Source organism: Mesoplodon mirus (assembly GCF_964341445.2).
Source record: "Mesoplodon mirus genome assembly, chromosome: 9".
Taxonomy (NCBI): Eukaryota; Metazoa; Chordata; class Mammalia; order Artiodactyla; family Ziphiidae; genus Mesoplodon; species Mesoplodon mirus.
In genome coordinates, this window is record NC_138985.1 from 50,677,832 (window position 1) to 50,695,641 (window position 17,810).

The window sequence follows — 17,810 nt, forward strand, 5'->3', positions numbered from 1 at the left end:
AGATTCGACACTAAAAGCAAAGGCAACAAAAGCAAAAATAAACAATGATGTAGTGGAGCTACATCAAACTAAAAAGCTTCTGCCCAACAAAGGAAAGCACCAACAAAATGAAAAAGCAACCTATGGAATGGGAGAAAATATTTGCAAAGCGCCTATATGATAAGTGTTTAATATCCAAAATATACAAGCCAATCTGCTTTAGGGATCTCCCCCTTTCTCCCACAATTTTATCCGTTTTCCCTAAGATGCAGTTTTATCAGCCCACAAAAGTGAGTCAAGGAGATCACTAGTATCAAAGCTCCAGAAGCATTTCCTAGTGAGGCTTGAGATCTACAATGGCAGATGTTTTCAAGTCTCCAGTATCATTTTCCAAGCAGTTTTATATAAAAGAATATAGTGTAAACTTGGGGAAAGTATTCAAACTCAGTTTACATGCTACCATAAATTAAAAGGTGGATTTAAGCTTAGAAAAATGTCCAGGAAGAAATACACCACCAAGAGAAAAAACTATACCACTGAAGAAATAATTCTTAATATTCTTATGGCCAAAGACAATAGCAAGCAATTCTTTAAGAGTGCGTGCATCTCTATTCTGGAATATGAATGACATTTTCTAAAAGATAAGCATTTAATGCCACAGCGTTACGGCATCCTGTGGTTAACTTTAACTCTAGTCCTGCATAGCTGTGTTTCTCAAAGGCCTGAGCATTACTTGCATCAGAATCAGCTGAAGTGCTTGTTAAAAATCTATATTCTGAGGTTTCAGTCCAAATGTAGTGCATCCAAACTTCTGGTCATGGTACCCAGGAGTCTGCTTCTTTAAAACAGCCCCTCTTCTCACTCCCACCTTCCAATAATTGTTGCATGCACTGAAAATTGAAAAGTCACTGTTGTTAGGTTAAGCATGGATTTTGAAAATCATGATTCTACTCCCCAGACCCAGAAATCAGTAACTTTGCATGTACCAAAAAGCTCTGATGCTACATGATGACATTTTCAAACAAGCGATGTTGTGACTCAGCCACCTTTGACGTTTGGTTTTTTTAGAAACACATACTAGAGTTTAACGCCAGAAACTTTGGTGCTTTTTTTTTTTCAAGAAGTCTTAACACGGATTTCATGTGTCTTACCATGAATGGGCTGAACCTTAGCAGCCCTCATGTTATAGCCTAATAAAGGGGGAATCTAGACATCTCAGAAACTTTGTTGGAATGTCAAACCCAGCAGTTTAGTCCAGAGCTGCCAATGCAGCTGGCAGCTGCAGAAATGGGTGGATTAATTGGAGATAGAGCATAACAGGGCAGGAATAGAGGTACAGGGAGGAGGAATTGGGATTCCTGTCAGTTGCAATGTCGTATGCAGCATAGGATGCTGATCTTCTGAAAGGCAGTGTGAGAAAATAGATTCATCACAGTCTAAAAGGTCAAGAACAAGGAAGAATGATGCAGTGACAACTACAAGTTAGATGTTAGTTGCTTGGACCAAAATCTTTGGAGCCATTCTAGATTTCTCTCTCTTTCATTCTCACAATCAGTTCCTCAGGAAATTCTTCAAGCTCTACCTTCAATATTTATCTGACCACTTCACCACCACTGTCACCCCTGGTCTGAAACACTATGTTTTGCCTCCTGACAGGTGTCCCTTGTCCCACCACAATCCATTCTCAACACAGCAGCAGAGCAGTCATTCAAAATCATAGGCTGTGTCACTCCTTTGCTCAAAGCCCTGCCTCTGTGCTGCAGTTCACTCCACGTAAAAGCCCATCTCCTTCTTCTGCCCCTTGTCTCCTGACCCCATCTCCCATGCTTCAGCCTCATGCCCCTTTTTCTCCAATCCCTTGGACCTCCTTTGCAGTTCCCATACCACACCTTCTGCCTGGAATGTTCTTGCCCCAGACTTGTGCTTGGCTAATAACCCCATCCCCTCCTTCCATCCTTGTCTCAAATGTCTCTTTCTCAAAGAGGCTAGATGTGATCACCCTACTTTAAATGGCCCACCTCTCCCCCACACACTCTCAGACCCCTTCCTCTACTCTTCTTTTTTCATAGCCCTTTTTGCCTTTTACCATACTATACCAGTTAGTAGTTTATTAAGCTTATTACTTTTAGGTTTCCCCACTCCCTCAATGAGTATTCCCACTGCAAGAAAGCTGACACCTTTATCTGTTTTGTTCTCTACTAAATCCTGAGCATCTCTGTGTACCAGTATGTGCGTGGTACCTAGTAGATGTTCAGTAGACATTTGTTGAGTGAGTTACTTAAGTAAATATTCACAAATATTGATCCTGACAAAGTGTAAGGGGAAATTTAGGAGTAATTACAAAGACTTAAGTAGAGAAAAGTAATTAGAATAAGAATCAGGTCTGAGATATGTAAAAATAACTGGGTGGGTCAGAAAATCAGAGTGGGCCTGGATCCAAGTAACTCATTATGACAGTGGTTTATTTGTAGGTGGTAAGTAGTTTTGAGGTTACAGTTCAAGGCTGCCCACAAATCAGGCCTTTGGCCTTTGACTCAGTGTTCCAGGTTGTATTTTATTTTTCAACATCAAGACATTAGAAGGAAAAGCCATAAAACTTCTCTTTTATCAAGTTCATCCTCTGTCTGTGCAGTGATCAGGAAATGGGACTCTACACTTGGGATTCTATAAATGGAGATTTTGAGAAAAGAATGGAAGATTTTAGGAAAAATAGAAAATCTCATACTGTAGGTATTTACCTCTGTTTGCTTCTAAATAAAGTGTAGAGAGTAATAGTGGCAGCAACCTGCTATGGAGAAACTTGAGTGAATACAAGTTTAGCATAGATTTTTTTCCCCCAGAAAAACAGGGAAAAGTTGATAAAATATGCCAGTGAATATGATTATGCTTAAGTCATTATCACAGATTATTTTTTCTTCAATATCCCATCAAGCTTGGTATTATGGACTGAATTGTGTTCCCCCCAAATTCATTTGTTAAAGCCCTAACCGCCCGTGCGACTTTTTTTGAAGATAGGGTCTTTAAAGAAGTAACTAAGGTTAAATAAGATCAAAAGGGTAGAACCCTAATCCAATAGGACTGGGGTCCTTAGAAGAAGAGGAAGACTCCAGAGATGAGTGCACAGAGAGAAGATTGTGTGAGGACAGTGAGAAGGCAGCCAGAAGAGAGGCCTCACAGAAACTAACCCTGCCGGCACCTTGGTCTTGGACTTGCAGTCTCCAGAACTGTGAGCAAATATACTTCCGTTGTTCAAGCCACCTAGTCTGTGCTATCTTGTTATGGCAGCCCTAACAGACTAATACACTTGATCATCAGAACAGTTATATTTAGAGGAGCTCAGCAAGTCTCTGGAGCTAGTTGCAGGCCTTGTTTGATTAGATATTCCAACTTTTTAAATAACCCTTTTTAAAGCGAAAGTTGCAGTTCTTTGAAATTCTAACTGCTAAGGTTCTCTGTCATTATATTGTGGATAACATACAGGCTCCAAACTGCTTATTTTAATTTACAGTATTTATTAATGTTATTTTCCAAGTTAGGGACATTGTAAATAGTAACTTGAGTCAATAATAGCGTGTTGTTGGAAGATTTCAGTGTGACTTTTGTATAGATTATTCTACAATATGTCCTGTATTTTAAAAAAAAGAAAGAAAAAAAGGAAAAAAAAAAACCCTCATACTGCAGTGTTAAGACAGATGGTACATCCCTGTAGAAGGAGAGTGATGTCCTTGTTAAGCTGTTGATAGTTTGTGAAATTTAAATCCTAATATGATTGACATTGCTATGAAGGTATATATTTTGAAAAGTCCCATGTATTTTTAAATGTTCTTGTTTTATAGGAAACAGGGTCCCTGAGAGAAATTACCTGACATATGTTTGTCACTTGGTGCCCTCCTAACTCTGCTGACAGCAGACCAGCCGCAGGGTGGGTGGAGTCCTTTATAGGGAGAAGATGGCTCTCTTAGAAGCCTGCCCAGTCTGTCAAGTTTACAACACTGTTAGTGTTCATAGGCTAGCTCCTTCCCCACCGTCGGTCTCCTTAACACCCATAACTGAAAAGTTAAAACTAGAGTATATAGCGGAGAAGAAAAGAAAGAGGAATGCTCTCTTCTTATTTTAATCTGGGCCTAAATATTCATTATTGGGATATTTGGGAAGAACCTTACCTAAATTTATGAAATGTATCCAGTGCAACTTTCACTTGACTATTAAAACCAAGATAGAGCAAGCCTGGGCTTTAACCCCCAAAGAATAAGCAAACAGAAAAATCAGAAAAATGTAAATATACCACAGTTTCAAATATAGGGACCATTCAAATACCTTAGCTCTGAAATTGTGTAATATAAGAAAAACAAAATTAAAAAATGTTTTGTGGCCTCAAATGTTTTGATTTGTGACCTCAACACAGTTCAAGAGGTTATCCAAAGAGCAAGCACAAGCAAGCACAAAGAGGAAGAAAACTGTGGTCAAACAGGATGGCCTGGGGATGAAAATCATGGCTATCAGTCCGTGAGCTGCACAGAAGCAGTGATGGTCCATCGGATACTGAAAACATTAATTATGGTGTAGAAAATGCACTCAAGACTATCATGTATGCTTCCTAAGTAAACTATATGTCTTGTGTCAATATAAGAAATGATTAATCCAAAACAATAGCTCTATAATGAATCAATCATAGGCAGAAAGGACTGGCAGTAAGCTTCAAAGCACATTAAATACTGAGAGATAATGCTCAACCATCGTTTTAAATACGGTTGCAAAATTGATTAAAGAATAAATGTATTATCTTAAAACAATGCCCTCTATTATTAGGAAGGAAATGGGTTTTATGTCCCCATTAACTATACCAGCCTGTGAGAGATAAAAGAAATTTCCGTGAATAAAGTTTGTTACAAGAACATCTTCAAAAAGCTTTAAGCAACCACTGATACATGTAGAATTTGATTAATTTTCAGAACATAGGCTTTCTTTATTTGCTTGACATCAACTCTTACATCTAGCAGTAAGTGAGGGTTGAATAAACCATCAATAGAGCTTTTGTGGAATTCAAACTACTTTGGTTAAATATACCCTAAATTACTATCACATACTTGTAATAATTAAGAAAAACCAACAAACCATCATTGCCACTGCCATTGACCCTATAGCACCCTTGGGCATAACATCCCTAACACAGTGGCATGGCTTTGCACAGAGTAGGCATCTAATATTTATTTTGACACATTGAGCAATATAAGAACAAAGGAAAGGAGAGCCATTTGTAACTGATTTTATTTATAGATCTTTGGAATCTCTTTGGTTATCAGGCATCCTTATGTTTAATAATAGTGTTTGGTCAGTTCCTATACTGAAACTAAGACTTAAATCCAAGAGAGTTTCCTTGTAATTTTGAATTAGCAAGGAAATAAGCTTGTTTAAAGAAGCAATGCTATTTCAAGGAAAAGATAGATTTTCAGGGAAGACAGTGGAAAATAAATACAGTATCAGGAGACTTTAAATGCCTAAAATGCTCAGCCATTTTGCTAAATGGATGAATGAATTATTAAACCTATTGCACTTTTCTCAACCTTTGAACCCGAATATATCTTTTGAATGACTCAGAAAAGGCGTATTGTTGTACAAATAGATCTGAAGTAGGCTGGGTGTGAGATCTGTCATTTAAAATGTTTTAAGAATCCAAATATATATTTTCATGATAAAAAAGTTTAAAATACATGTGGTGTATTTTTTAGGCATTAGAACAAAAATTATTTAGTTTTAAAAATTTAGTATTAAAAATGGATGAGAATCTAAAATGCTTCTTATTAAAATACTGAGGACTCACTTGCTAGATAAATAGCACTCCCAGTTTCTTCTGTCACCCCCACAACAGTAATCAAATAGACTGTTTAAAAAAATGTGTATGTCTTCTAGTCAGGCCACCTTCATATTATAGACTTCTAGGAGTTGGAGTAAAAAATAGGGGAAGAACGCGGCTTCTACTAATTGTCATGTCATAGTATATAGCAAAGTGGATAAGAGCATGGTCTCTGAAGTCAGATACCAGCTACCTCTGATTAGCTGTGTGACCTTAGGCAAGTTACTTAATCTCTCTGTGCCTCAGTTTCCTCATCTCCAAATTTGGGATTACTACTTTTTTTTTTTTTTCCATATGCGGCCTCTCACTGTTGTGGCCTCTCCCGTTGTGGAGCACAGGCTCCAGACATGCAGGCTCAGCGGCCATGGCTCACGTGCCTAGCCGCTCCGCGGCATGTGGGATCTTCCCGGACCGGGGCACGAACACGTGTCCCCTGCATCGGCAGGTGGACTCTCAACCACTGTGCCACCAGGTAAGCCCAGGATTACTACTTTTGTACCTACTTCATGATATTGCTGTGAGGATTAAAAGAATTTACTTACTAAATTCAATATAAGTATTTACTATTATTATTAACAGTATAGGTGCAGAACATCCCATTTTAATAGTAATTTAGTTGGACAGCCAGTTCTTGATATCTTGTAGAATGAAAATTTAGTTCCATTCCCAACTGATGTATGAAAGTCAGAATAATTTTCAATGATTGACCACCAGGGCTGATGCTGGATTATCTTTTTTTTTTTTTTTTTTTTTGCGGTACGCGGGCCTTTCACTGTTGCAGCCTCTCCCGTTGCGGAGCACAGGCTCCGGACGCGCAGGCTCAGCAGCCATGGCTCACGGGCCCAGCCGCTCCGCGGCATGTGGGATCTTCCCGGACCGGGGCACGAACCCGTGTCCCCTGCATTGGCAGGCGGACTCTCAACCACTGAGCCACCAGGGAAGCCCCAGGATTATCTTGATAGCCTCATTTTACTATTATGGCATACATATACAATATTAATAATCCCCATTAACTGTACTTCAATACATTATGACCTATTTCAAATGTATTTGCATATGTGTGTGTGTCATTGCATATTGTTACATATTATTGAAACTCCCTCACTTATCCTTCCAAGATCGCATGGAGTAGTACTTAGAAGTACACACTGAAGATTATGGAACCAAACTGCCTGGATGTGAGTCCAAAATATACTATTTCCTAGCTGTGTGACTTTGGGAAAGTTACTTAACCTTTCCATATTCAGTTTCCCCATTTGGAAATAATTATCCACCACCACCACCCCAAATGGGGATAATTGAAATACCTATCCCATGGGGTTTTGAGAGAATTACATGAATTAATATTTGTTAAGTACTTGGAGCACCATAACATTGCCTGGTACAGTAAGCATTTGTCATTAAATAACTCACATCCACTCCTTCACAAGATGTGGGACTCCTATTCTCAATTTTCTGTTTAACATTCCTTGCTTTTCTTTATGTATTTGACATGCCCAAGCTCTTCAGCCAGAGACCACCAGCTACACACCTGTGTTTGAACAAGTTGGGTTTATTACTTTTTGCAGCAAGGGAGAGCCCACACCCTGGGCAACCAGGGGCATCTCAGTAAGCGTGTCAGAAAGCACTTATATTAGGATTTGGGCTTCAGTTAAGTAATTATTTTAGGGAGCTTTAAATAAGTGAGCTTTGCTGTGGATTGAATGCTGTAAGGAAGCAAGAGTAATTCTATAACCAGGTATCTTAATAAACCTTATTTGGAAGTAGGAAAAACTAGAGGGAGTCTAAAGCTGTAACTGATAAAGAAGCAGAACTCACTCATATTAGCTGGGAGATGGGAATATTTGATATTTTGGCTGTTCCCACGGTGACCTTGTTTTTAGTTAGACAAATGAAGTAGTCTTACTTTTTGTCTTACTCCATCATAGCCTAGCTGAAAAGATCAGGCCCAGACAATGGTGGCCACTCTCCTCTTTTCCAGACTTACATATTTATCCCCAAACATGTTGATAATGCTTGCTTTTTAAAACTTTATATGAATAGTATCATTTAGTACAGGAGTCCCCAACCCCCAGGCTGTGGACCAGTTTCTATAGTAACTGGTCCCTGGTGCCAAAAAGGTTGGGGACTGCTGATTTAGTATATATTCTTCTTTGGCTTGCTTTCTTCACTCTTTGATACATATTTGTGGGTTTCATCATATCAGCGATTGTACTGTAGTTTATTTATTTCCACCTCTGTATAGCATTGTATTGACACCATAGTATTGACACCATAATTTAATATCTATTCCCTTTTTGTTGGATACCTGAGTTACTCCTAGATATTTGCAGTTATAAACAATGCTACAATGACAATTCTTATAAATATCTCCTGAGGTAAATGTCTGATGACTGATAGCTTTTTCCAAACTGTATACCTGGGAGTATGCCTGTCTTCAAACATACTAGAAAATTCCAAGTTATTTTCCAAAATGGGTAAAACAACTTAAATTTCTACCAGCAGTGTTTAACTGCTCTGGCTGCTTCACATCTTCTCCAGCACTTGGTATTGTCAAACATCTAAGTTTTCTGATAAACTAGTGGATATAAAATGTCATTTCAGATGTTATTTTTTCTATTAAGTCTGATAATCTTTGACTTATAGTGGTTTATACTCTTGCATTCATTTCCTCCATCTTATTTTATTCTCTTTGTTACATTTTTTCTGTTTCATTGTTTCTTCTTTCTTGCCTTCCTTTGAATTTATTGCAACAGTTTTGTTATTGTTACATTGTTTCCCTTGGTTTGGAAGTTACACATTCTTATCCTATTTATATAAAGAGATTACCTTAAAATATTAAGGTCCAGACCTAAATGAATACAATCTATAATTAATATATTTACCTTGTTAAGGGCTTTAAACTGCTTTACCTCTGATTACCTTTCACCAACTTACATATTATGTAGTCTTGTATTTTAGTTCTATATTGCTATTTATAACTGTCTGTATTAGTTTTCTATCACTGCCATAACAAATTACCAAAAACTTAACATTTTATCTTATAGTTTTGTAGGTCGAAAGTCTGACATGGTTCTCACCTGGCTAAAATCGGGGGCTTAGCAGAGCTTCATTCCTTTCTAGAAGCTCTAGAGAAGCATCTGTTTCCTTGCCCATTCAGCTTCTTGGCAGAATTCAGTTTCTTGCAGTTGGAAAAGTAAGATCTCCATTTCCTTGCTAGTTAGGGACTGTCCCCAGCTTCTAGAGGCCACATTCCTTGGCCTTTACCCCTCTCCTCCAAAGCCAGAAATGGCAAATCAAGTGCCTCTCATGCTCTGAATCTCTCCTCCTTCTTCTTCCATCTCACCTTTCTGACCAGCTGGGAAAGGTTTTCTGCTTTTTAGGACTCATGTGGTTAGATTAGGCCAATTTAGATAATCCAGGATAGTTTCCACATCTCAGGGTTTGAGTCCTGAATCACAGCTGCAAAGTCCTTTTTCCCATTAAGATAACATATTCACAAATTCAGAGGATTAAGGCATGGGATCTTTGGGAGACCATTATTCTGCCTACCACACTCCCCTATTTAATCATCATAATTATGCTTTTACAGTCAACGTTTACTTTTACTCACATTTAATATTTTCTTTGGCCACCATTCCATCTGGCATCTTAGACCCTGCTTCTCTGTTCACTTTCCTTTGTATGGGAAATAAATCCTTTAGAAATTTCCTTAATGATGGTTTATTATAGCTTAAGTCTCATTTTCTGTCTGAAAATGCCTTCCTTTGTCCCTGGTAACTAAAGAACTCTGGATATGCAAGTTTTATGACCTGGGATCAGTACTGCCTCATGGGAGAGGCCAGCTTTAGGACTCTGGTACTATACCAGATTCATGCTCTGGATTTGGGGAATCATTTGAAGATTTTCCTTTCTTGTGATCCTAGTTATAAAATTGAAAGGTTTTATTTTTAAAATAACATATAGGCTTCTGCTTCCAGGAAGATAGAAAAGATGTAATTTTTCCTAATTCTCTTACTAAATTAAAAAAAAATCTGAACATTATATAGTAAACAGACCATTAAGATGACTCTGAAAGTTGGAGAGGGAAGCAGCCAAGCTAGAGATTTTAAGACTCAAGAAATGACAAGATGCTGAGTTCCCTTTTGCCTCCCACATCTCAGACTTGTAGTGAGAGAAGACAACCACTCAGAAATACCAGTGGGAGCAGATTTTAAAAGACCCTAACAGATACTTATTCAGGCACTGTTTTAATTTGCTTCTAACACAATATGAAAATTAAAATATATTCTGTACCTATAAAAAATTAGACTTATAAGGAGAAAAAACACAAATTGATATAGTGGATTAAAAAATATGACCCAACTATACACATTCAACAAGAAACTCACTTCGAATATAGCAATATCCCAGGTTGAAAGTAAATAATGAAAAATGATAAATCATGAAAATATTATTCAAAGAGAAGCAGGAGTGGCTATATTAATATCTGATAAATTAGACATCAGAGCAAAGAAAATTACCAGAAACTGAGAAGGACATTATATAATGATAAAGGGTCAATCCACCAAGAAGATAATGAAATCTTAAATGTATATGCACTAAGCAACATACTACAAAATATGTGAACAAAAACTGATAGAAAGGAGAAATACACAAATCCACAATTAAAGTTGGAGATGACAACATTCTACTCCTCATACAGAAATCAGCAAGGATACAGAAGAACTCAACAACATCAACCAACAGAATTTATTATGCATTTGTAGAACACTCCAACAACAGAATACATCTTCTTTTCAGGTATCTGTGAAACATATAATAAGATAGACCATACCCTGATCCATAAAACAAAGTTCAGCAAATATCAAAGAATTTAAATCATACACAGTGTGTTCTCTGAGCACAGTGGGAACCAAATTAGAATTCTATCACAGAAAGATAACAGTCTCCAAACACTTGGAAACTAAACAACCCATTTCTAAATAAGCCATGTGTGAAAGAGGAATTCTCAAAGAAAATCAAAATACTTGAACTGAATTAAATGAAAATATAACATATAAAAATCTGTGAGACACAGCTAAACAGTGCTGAAAAAGAAATTTATAACACTAAATGCTTACATTAGAAGAGGATAAGACACAAATCAGTGATATGAACTCCCACTTAAAGAACCAAGAAAGGGCTTCCCTTTTGGCGCAGTGGTTGAGAGTCCGCCTGCCGATGCACTGGACACGGGTTCGTGCCCCGGTCCGGGAAGATCCCACATGCTGTGGACCAGCTGGGCCCGTGAGCCATGGTCACTGAGCCTGTGCGTCTGGAGCCTGTGCTCCACAACGGGAGAGGCCACAACAGTGAGAGGCCCATGTACTGCCAAAAAAAAAAAAAAAAAAAAAAAAAAAATAAGAACCAAGAAAAAAGAGAGCAAAATAAGAGGAAAGCCAGCAAAAGGAAGAAAATAATAAAAATAAGAACAGAAATCAGTGAAATTGAAAACAAAAACAATAGAGAAAATCAGTGAAACAAAGAGCTGGTTCTTTGAACAGACTATTAACGTTGAAAACTCTAGCAAGACTGCTAAAGTAAAAAAGGGAGAAGACACAAATCACCAACATCAGGAATAAAACAGAGGCTATCACCATTGACCTTACAGACAGCAAAAGAATAACAGGGGAATACCACAGACAACTTTATAAACATATATTTGACAACTTAGACTGAATAGAAGGAATTTTAAAAATAAAAATAAAAAAACTATAAACTACTGTAACTCACTCAATGTGAAACAGATCATTTCTATCCAGAAAATAGGAAAAGAGGGAACAAAGACCAAGATATTAGAATGAAAAGAAAACTACAGACCAAAATCTCTCATAAATACAGATACAGAAATCCTTAACAAAAATATTAGCAATTAGAATTCAGTAATACATTATAAGAATTGAAGACTAGGACCAAGTACAGTGTATTCAGGGATGCATGGCTGGTTCAATATTGGAAAATCAATTAATATAATCCACCATATTAACAGGCTAAAGAAAAAAATCACATGATAACATCAAACAATGGAGAAAAAGCATCTGACAGAATTAAACACCCATTCATAATAAAAACTCTCAGAAAAATAAGAATGGAGAGAAACATCCTCAACTTGGTACAGATCATCTACAAAAACCTACAGGTAACATCATGCTTAATGGTGAAAGACTGAATTCTTTCCCTCTAAGATTAGGAGCAAAGTGGCTGTAGGCAATCCTTGTAGCTTCATCACTCCATCTCTCTCCATTATTGCAGTGTCTTCTTTTCTGTGTGTCTTCACATGGACTTCTTATAAGGACACCAGTCATTGGATTTAGGACTCACTTGAATCCAGTAGGACCTCATTAACTAATTACATTTGCAATGACCCTATATCCAAATAAGGTCATGTTCTGAGTTTTTAGTAGACATGAATTTGAGCGGGGGAGAGCACTATTCAACCCAGTACATGTACGCTGGCTGTATCAATGTCAATATTCTGATTGTGGTATTATACTATAGTTTTGTGAGATCTGACTATTGGGGGAAACTGGGTAAAGGGTATGTGGTATCTCTGTGAGGTTACAATTTCATGTGAATCTACAATTATCTCAGAATAAAACATTTAATTCAAAAAATTATATATTCACTGTTGTTAGGGATTATACAATGAGTATATTTTCAGAATACCTCATTGGCCACATTACTGGAAACAGATGATTTAAGTTTACCTCCTATAATGAATTTTTTTCCATTGTAATACTCTAAATATACAAATATAAAAATATTTCAGACCTACCTACAAAAATGCACCAGTTTCATTTTTTTGTTTGTTTTATTAAGTCCTGAAAAGTTCAGACATTCTTTTATGACCTTGTGAAGCATACAAAGTACATGTAATTGAAAACCCTTTAAGTCGTATGAGAACAATAAAAGGTCTCCTTTATTTTCAAGAGATCAACAATAAGACAAAAATATCTAATATATACTTCCTTGGAACTTGTACTGGATGAACAATTTCTTTATAATTTCTAGTAAAATTATATAAGAATAATGACTGGGCCATTTTAGAAAATTTAGTTGTCATTATTTGAGAACAGGGGATCAGCAATAAACACTACATTATGTAATATACAACTATAGGAATAATATATATTAATTATTATTATTATATATATATTATATTATTATTATTATATTATTATTATTATTATATTATATAATAATATAATAATAATAAATATAGTTTAATCTCACAGATTAAACTAGAACCCAATTATATTTCCTGGGTCTGTTCTTTACTTCATTATTGAATTATATATATATATAATATATATATATATATTATATATATTATTATATTATATTATTATTATTATATTATTATTATTATTATTATTATTATATAATAATATAATAATAATAAATATAGTTTAATCTCACAGATTAAACTAGAACCCAATTATATTTCCTGGGTCTGTTCTTTACTTCATTATTGAATTACACTGATTCCAAATAAATCTTGGGCAATTGCCAAAAAAAAGACCACTTTTGAGTTCAACTAGTATCTGTGATTTACATTAATCAGCATATACTGTTTATAGGCACAGAGTTGACTCTGTTGAACCTGTGCTCTCACTACCCAAGGCCCTCTCTTTTTCTGGCTGTATTTTGGTCCTGGTACCTCCATTGGTCAATCTGTGCTATGGGCATGAGGCTTGAAGTGGTAGCCTCACATTTGCCAACTCTTTGTATGCCAGGGAAGGTCGAAGATAGAACCCCACCAGTTAGATCAATAATTGTGTGATTCATATTTGTAAAACTGGCCGAGAACATTTATTTACATTGTTTTCTTAAATAAAAAGTTGAAAATGCAAAAAAAAAAAAAATCAGCATATACTGGATAAGAAAACCTATAATGAAAATCACCAAAGGAATAGAACCATACAGAAAATATTCTCCCCCTGTGTTTCTTTGATTAATGAAAGATAGACAGACAGATAGATAGATAGATAGAAAGTTATCTGTAAAATTGAGGCTATTGTCGACTGAAAAATAATGCACAATGTTGTGAGTTAAGTTTATTTGGGGCAAAATGAGGACTATAGCTCAAGAGATAGCATTTCATATAGCTCTGAGAAACTGCTCTGAAGAGGTATGGGGGAAGGTCAGTATATATGTGATTTTGGTGAAGGGGGAGTACATGCAATCAAGCACACATTTTTGCAGAAGATTTCTGCTAGTCACAAGGAGCAGACATCACCATGAAGGATTTTAGTGCCATTTCAGATATGGGGAGATGCGAGAATTGGGCTCATAAAATCTTCTCCTGAAAATATCTATCTGAAGGCCTGTTTTGCCAGTTTTTCCCAGAGCACAGGGTGCCTCCTTCCTGGTCTCCACCCTGCACTCCTTTCAGGGTATGTTGAAGGTCAGCTGCTTACGGTTTAATCCTTGTAGAAGCTGCTAGCAAGTGCCACTTTTTAGTTGGTACTATTTTTCAAGGACTGTATTATCTCAGTGTTGATTTGCTCGGCTTAGCAGAAGATCTTAAGAGTATTTTGCTTCAAGCAGTACTTCCTTAAGCCTTTATTCGTCACATTTCTCTTTTAATAGCTCAAGAAGAATTTGTGACTGATTTTTCTATTTGATTTATTCAAAATACACCAAGAGCTAAAATTAAGCTTTAGAAAAATGGCCAGGAATTAATGTTTGTACCTTTTTCCTTAATAAAAACTGTATTTTCCTCTTACAGTTTTCAATCTTATATATAAAATAAATTTCTTCAGGCTGTAATCATAGTTCTCACAATTGCATGCTCAGTAGACTTCCCTTTATAGTAACTGTAATTTCCAACACTATATAATAACACTAAAGACTAAAGTTACTTTTAGTCAGTTGAAAGGAAAAAAGTGGAGACTTTTCAGGTAATTATACATATAACCACTAATTTAAATGATAGTCTGAAGGATTCAACAAGTGAAGGAATCGCTTATGTTAATTTGCAGTTATAGGAGTTTTTCTTCATATTGTAGACTTATATTAGTCAAGATTCTCTGGAGAAACAGAACCAATAGTATATATACAGATATGTAAGAGGAGATTTGTTATAGGAATCAGTTCCTGGGATCCTGGGAGTGGGCCACTGGTATAATTCCCAGTTTCCAAGAACCAGGAACTCTGATATCCAGAGGGAAGAGAAGATGGATATCCCAACTCAGGAAGAGAAGGAATGTACCCTTCCTTCACCTTTTCATTCTATTCAGGCCTCAATGGATTGGATGATGCCCCGCCCACAGTGGTGAGGGCAATCTGCTTTACTTAGTCTACTGATTCAAATGCTAATCGCTTCCAGAAACACACTCACAGAAACACCCAGAAACAGTGCTTTACCAGCTATTTGGGCATCCCTTAGCCCAGGCAAGTTAACACATGAAATTAACCATCACAAGACTCTTAACACCTGTAACAATATTAAAAACAAATCGTTTTATGTGAGATATGTATCATTGATGTCATATTTTATATTCAGAGAAATGAAACATTTATTCCTGTATTTTCTGTCATCAGTGTGCAAAGAACTTTCACTGTTGGAAAGCAATCCAATTAATCATTTTTGGCTTTGCCTAATGTTATGATACAAATTAGCAACAATTCTGATAAGCTTAAGTGAGAATGCTCTTGGTGCTCATGCTAAGCAAATTAGGGATGCCCAGTCATTTATTTTCACTGTAGTGTGTGTGTTTGTGTGTTCCGGGGTGGGGCCGGAGAGTGGGAGGGGATGAAAATAAGTACTCCTAGGAAGAAAAAATAAAAACCAAAATCTATAGAATATTTTTCAGAACTGAAAAGCTGTGGCAGAAAGAGGAGATAATAGTCTTTAGGTTGCATTTATGACTGTGTGTGCAGAAAGTTGAGGGATATACAAGTACCTACAGTTTGCTTTAGTGTTTATACTACAAGCAGATATATTTAGTACTTTTATTTAAAAGTTAGGATAATATAGTTGAAGATATTTTATTTCCTCTATGAGCTTCTATATGCAATCCCATGCAATTGGAATTTGATAATCCTTTACATAAAGAGAATGAGAATTAGCTAAGACCTCTTATTATTTCGGGCTTCTGTGCTACATGCAGGGCATTTCAAAGTATGAGAGAGTAACAGGGGCTAGCTTTTGTTAAAGGAAATGTGTGTCTTAAGACATTTACTTCTCAAAATTTTTATGACGGTAGTAAACTTGATTCTCTTCTGACGTCCATAAAGTTTTAAGTATCATTCTTACTTAGTCATTTTTAACCAGAACTGTGGACATCTTCTGATGTTAACTATCAAATATATGTGCTGTACAAAATAGCCAAACTGCAGTCATCATAGTAGAAGAGAAGCAAGGGCTAGCAGTAATTATACACAGTTCATTGGTCAACTTATGAACATACGTGGACAATTATACATTTGTCCCCTTAGCAATTCTGAGCTTTGGATCACATATGCTAATAGTATATTCTTTAAAGTTCTGGAAAGTATCTGGTGAGTCATGCAGTTGGAGATAGAGATGCCCCATTTGGTGGCCTGAGCTCTTCCTTCATATCAGTTACCTTTCTGCAGACCAAAAGGGAAGGGGGACTGCTCTGCCAGAGCCACTCAGTGGAGATTTTTTCCATATACGTTAAAGCTGTAGTTCCCCTCCTACTCTGTTCAGTCCTCTAAATACTACTTTTTTAGAACCTAACTATAAAATTTTAGAAATAAAATTAACCATAAGGATTATTTTACTGACTAGGAAAGTTAGACTCAGCATTATTAATTGCATGACTCATTAGTGGTGAAGCTGGTGATCAAACAATCTGCAAGACTTCTAGCCCAGTTTCCTTTGACTATACTACACTGCTTCTTTCCCCCCCACTCCTTCTCCTTTTATTCTCAGGAGGGAGCTGAGAAGCATTCAAGTAATGTCTTGGTGGCACTTCTTTAAGCATTTTCCTTCTCCATACACAAAACTGCTCTGAAAAATCTTATTATTGACCATAACAATCTGTTTAATTCTTAAGGAACCTCTGTTTTTCTCCAAACAGCCTCAAAACCAGTGGACTTGAAATCATGCGCTGGCCCTATCCCTAATACGACACAACTGTGCCACATTCCCTGTCCTATTGAATGTGAGGTTTCACCTTGGACAGCTTGGGGACCTTGTACTTATGAAAATTGTAATGACCAGCAAGGCAAAAAAGGTATGTAATATTAAAATGGCATGCTTAAAGCTCCTATCAATTGGGTCAAACCATGAATTATGAACAAATGCTGCTCTGTGTTTCTGTGATCATTCATTTGCAGTATTTTCCAGAATGGCTAAAGAGTATTGATCTTTAGCACAAAAGAATTATAAACCTATTCTGATGATGATACCAGAAGATTAAAACTGCAGAATGTAGGCAAGATGCTTGTTAATTTAGACAACAGATGGAGAGCATCTGAGGCAGTTGGTGCAGTGGTTATGATGAGCTGTGGTGTCAGACTGACCTGGATTGGAAAACCTAGTCTGTCCTCTATTGTTTAGATAAGTTAATTAACTTATTTAAATCTTGGTCCCCTTATCTGTAAAAGGGATGTAATATGATCTGGAAGCCAAGTTTTCTTTAAAGACTCAATGAGATAAACATAAAGCACTTATTTCATTGCCTGACCTGTAGCTAGTGCCTAATAAACAGAACTACTTATTACTTTGAAGGTAAACAAACAAATAATGAATATTGCTTTCATTATGCAAATAATATATCTAAAAGGAATAGAATAAATGCAATTGTTTACTACATGTTCGGCATGGTAGAGTAATTTTCACATGATCTAGTAATTGAAAACATTTTTCTATTTTGTTTCAAGGGACAGTTTTCTAGTGATTCTAATATATTCACATAGCAGTAGACAGACTTATTAATTTTGTTACACATTTTCAGAAAGG

The 17,810-nt window shown here is 36.4% G+C and overlaps 1 protein-coding gene across 1 annotated transcript in view; it reads left to right on the forward strand.

Moving 5' to 3' along the window:
- THSD7A (thrombospondin type 1 domain containing 7A) overlaps positions 1-17,810 on the forward strand; it is a 448,162-nt gene that overhangs the window by 259,081 nt on the left and 171,271 nt on the right. Inside the window, exon 5 of the mRNA XM_082632651.1 lies at positions 16,927-17,082. Coding sequence (XP_082488777.1) covers positions 16,927-17,082 — 156 coding nt within the window. The remainder of the gene's footprint in view (positions 1-16,926; positions 17,083-17,810) is intronic.